This window comes from Trachymyrmex septentrionalis, unplaced genomic scaffold (genome assembly GCF_001594115.1).
Source record: "Trachymyrmex septentrionalis isolate Tsep2-gDNA-1 unplaced genomic scaffold, Tsep1.0 scaffold211, whole genome shotgun sequence".
Lineage (NCBI taxonomy): Eukaryota > Metazoa > Arthropoda > Insecta > Hymenoptera > Formicidae > Trachymyrmex > Trachymyrmex septentrionalis.
Genome location: NW_017305299.1, coordinates 261,896 through 264,645, shown reverse-complemented (window position 1 = coordinate 264,645; position 2,750 = coordinate 261,896). Strand labels below are relative to the sequence as shown.

The window sequence follows — 2,750 nt, the reverse complement described above, 5'->3', positions numbered from 1 at the left end:
GGCGCCGATCTCGAGCTGCCGTTGCCGCCGCTCGGCCGAGCGCCGGAAGACGAGATGAGGTCGGCCGGCTGTCGGGCCCCCGTAGACCGACGCGCGGGCACCGGCGCCTAAGTCGCCGCTCGTCGCTTCGTCGGCCGACGATGCGCCACGTTTCTCTTCCAGGGACACGGCGACTGGTTCCAGCCAGAACTCGCCGTGATCGCCGTGCAGCATACCTGCCTGAAACACAAAACCGGGTTTCGTGTTACCCAAAACACGCGGAGACCGGCGAAACTCTCTCTCTCTCTCTCTCTCTCGTCGTGAGACTCGTGCGACGTTTCTCCCGGTGCGGAGCGGCGATGCCGAATACGAATGGGCCGTTTAGCTTGGAAAGTACGAAAGGCACGTACGTCATCCTGAGAGCCTTGTTAATTCTTGGCGACGTAGGGGAGAGAGAGAGAGAGAGAGAGAGAGAGAGAGAGAGAGAGGGAGAGTGTTGTCTCGATATTTTTCAGCTCCGCGCCGGTATTATCTTACGTTCGCCATTTAACTTTCGGTGTAATAAAGGGGTGTGTTTTAATGTCAAGGCTTCATACAAACGATACTTGGAAAGCTTCTCACCAGTAATCGCAGCACTGACGCAGCTCAACTGCTAAAACTGATTATACAACGTATATACGTATATACGTACACCGTATATTTTAGAACATTTACGTCATCCGAAATGTCAACAGATCACTGCGTCTAATTAAGCGTGGAAGTCACGTATTACGTTACAACGAAACGAATTCGCGATCTTCAACGTGGGATGAATGGCGAGCGCGGGAAATGGTAAGACTTGCGGGGGCGGTATCTCTCTTCGCAATTTTGCGGGAACACCGCCGACGACGACGACGACGACGATATACGGAAATATTAATACGATATATGAGATTATAACGAACTTGTGAAAACGAAGCACAACTGGATTGGTGGTAGCGCGCATTTGGTACGAAATCTCTCCCTCTCTCTCTCTCTATCTTATTTGGATATTATTATATAAGTATGTTTGCCTTAAGTACTAGGAAATTGAGTTTCTACAGAGTTGGTTTATATCAGCGTATACCACCGAGTATTATGCTTAGTTCCCGTAAAGTGTATAAGCACTTTTGAGCGTGAAAAGGACACCGCTCGATATCGCGAGAGCAGAGGAGGATGTTAATGCAAAGCTTATTGAAACTTGCCGTTCATTATTTCAACCATCAATCGCAATCTGACGGGAAACGGCGAGACCTGTCAGTGACCACAAGTGATTAATGCCGCGGAGCACAGCTACGGGCTAATCTGCAGCATGATCAACATCGATTCGCATTATTCTATTTCTTGTTACGAAGGTGTTAGAGTTCGGACCTCCGACGGCGCATCGGACGTCATGGAACAAATATCCCGAAGGTCCATGCATTGGCATAAAAAGAAGGCGAGAGGTCTCGAGAAGGTAGAGCTAGAAGATGAAAGCTTAGAAGTCGGGGATGACGTTTGCATATTTCGATTAACTATCGGAATGAAAGAATGTAAAGCTTTTATATAGACTAGAGAAGAGAAATATGTAAATGGATGCAGAAGAGAAAATCTAAATACATATTTTTATTTATGCTTACCTAATTGTTGTCAAGTAATTTTTCAACAAGTTATTGTTACGTGACATAGAGTATAATTAAAGATTTATATTAATATTAATTATTTTACGTATCTATACAATTATTAATTACTTATCTACTTATATAGTAATTAATTAATATTAAACAAGATATCTTTTAAGACCGTAATGTTTTAAGACGCGACAAATTAGAAATAAAGGTTCTAAATGGTGAAACAGAATCCTTACAGCTTAATAATTCGATGTAAATTTATATCCAATCCTGTTAATTGCTCGCCGAGTTTAATGTTGGTAATTAATTAATTACTGTAATAGTTATTTACTTATATATGTAGTATCTAATTAAAAATATTTTATTATAGGTAATTACTTTTCTTTCAGAATTTAAAGTTTTTTTTTACATAAACAAAAACAATATCGGAATACGCGTAATTCTATAATTTGATAAATACAGTGAAAAACGCATGATTGTGCTTTTCTTATTATCATTTCGATAAGCAAATATATATGCAATATCTAGGACGAGGAAATTTTATTAACAAACATTATTTTGGGCACGTATCATGAATAAATGATGATATTTCATAAACAATATGCTATTAAAAATTCTATTTGCGCTTGTATCAACTGGCATACATATTAAAACCTAATAATCTAGGTTGTTTTACACTGTACCACCGAAACGCAATATTATCATCGTTGGTGTCACGAGACAGGTATTCTCGCTCCGACGAAATAAAACAACCCACAATGTGGAGCGAGAGAGGCTAGAGAGATAGAAAGAGAGAGAGAGAGAGAGAGAGAGAGAGAGAGAGAGAGAGAGAGAGACGGTAAAAGGGCTAAATATAGTCGGGCTGAGGTGGCGCTCACTATTTCGATTAGCCCTCGACGCAGACCGTGAAAAATCACGGCGCCAGACTCACAAAGGCGTGGAGGAGAAGGAGGAAGAAGATGAAGAAGAAGAAGAAAACGCAGGGCTTCGTCGTCGAAGGATTTCAAAGCGAAAGAAATCCGACCGTGACTCGGCTCGGCATGGGGCCTCGCGGCGTTCTCGCCTCCATCTTTTTTTCCTTTTTCCTCTTTATTGTGTCATCTTTGTTTTGTTGTGTGTGTGTGTGTGTGTGTGTGTGTGTGT

General features: G+C 42.1%; 1 protein-coding gene across 1 annotated transcript in view; it reads right to left on the bottom strand.

Annotated features, from left to right (window-relative positions):
* Positions 1–2,750, bottom strand: part of LOC108748126 (A disintegrin and metalloproteinase with thrombospondin motifs 7-like) — a 54,097-nt gene that overhangs the window by 10,049 nt on the left and 41,298 nt on the right. The window contains exon 4 of the mRNA XM_018486151.1: positions 4–219. Within this exon, the coding sequence (XP_018341653.1) occupies positions 4–219 (216 nt within the window). The remainder of the gene's footprint in view (positions 1–3; positions 220–2,750) is intronic.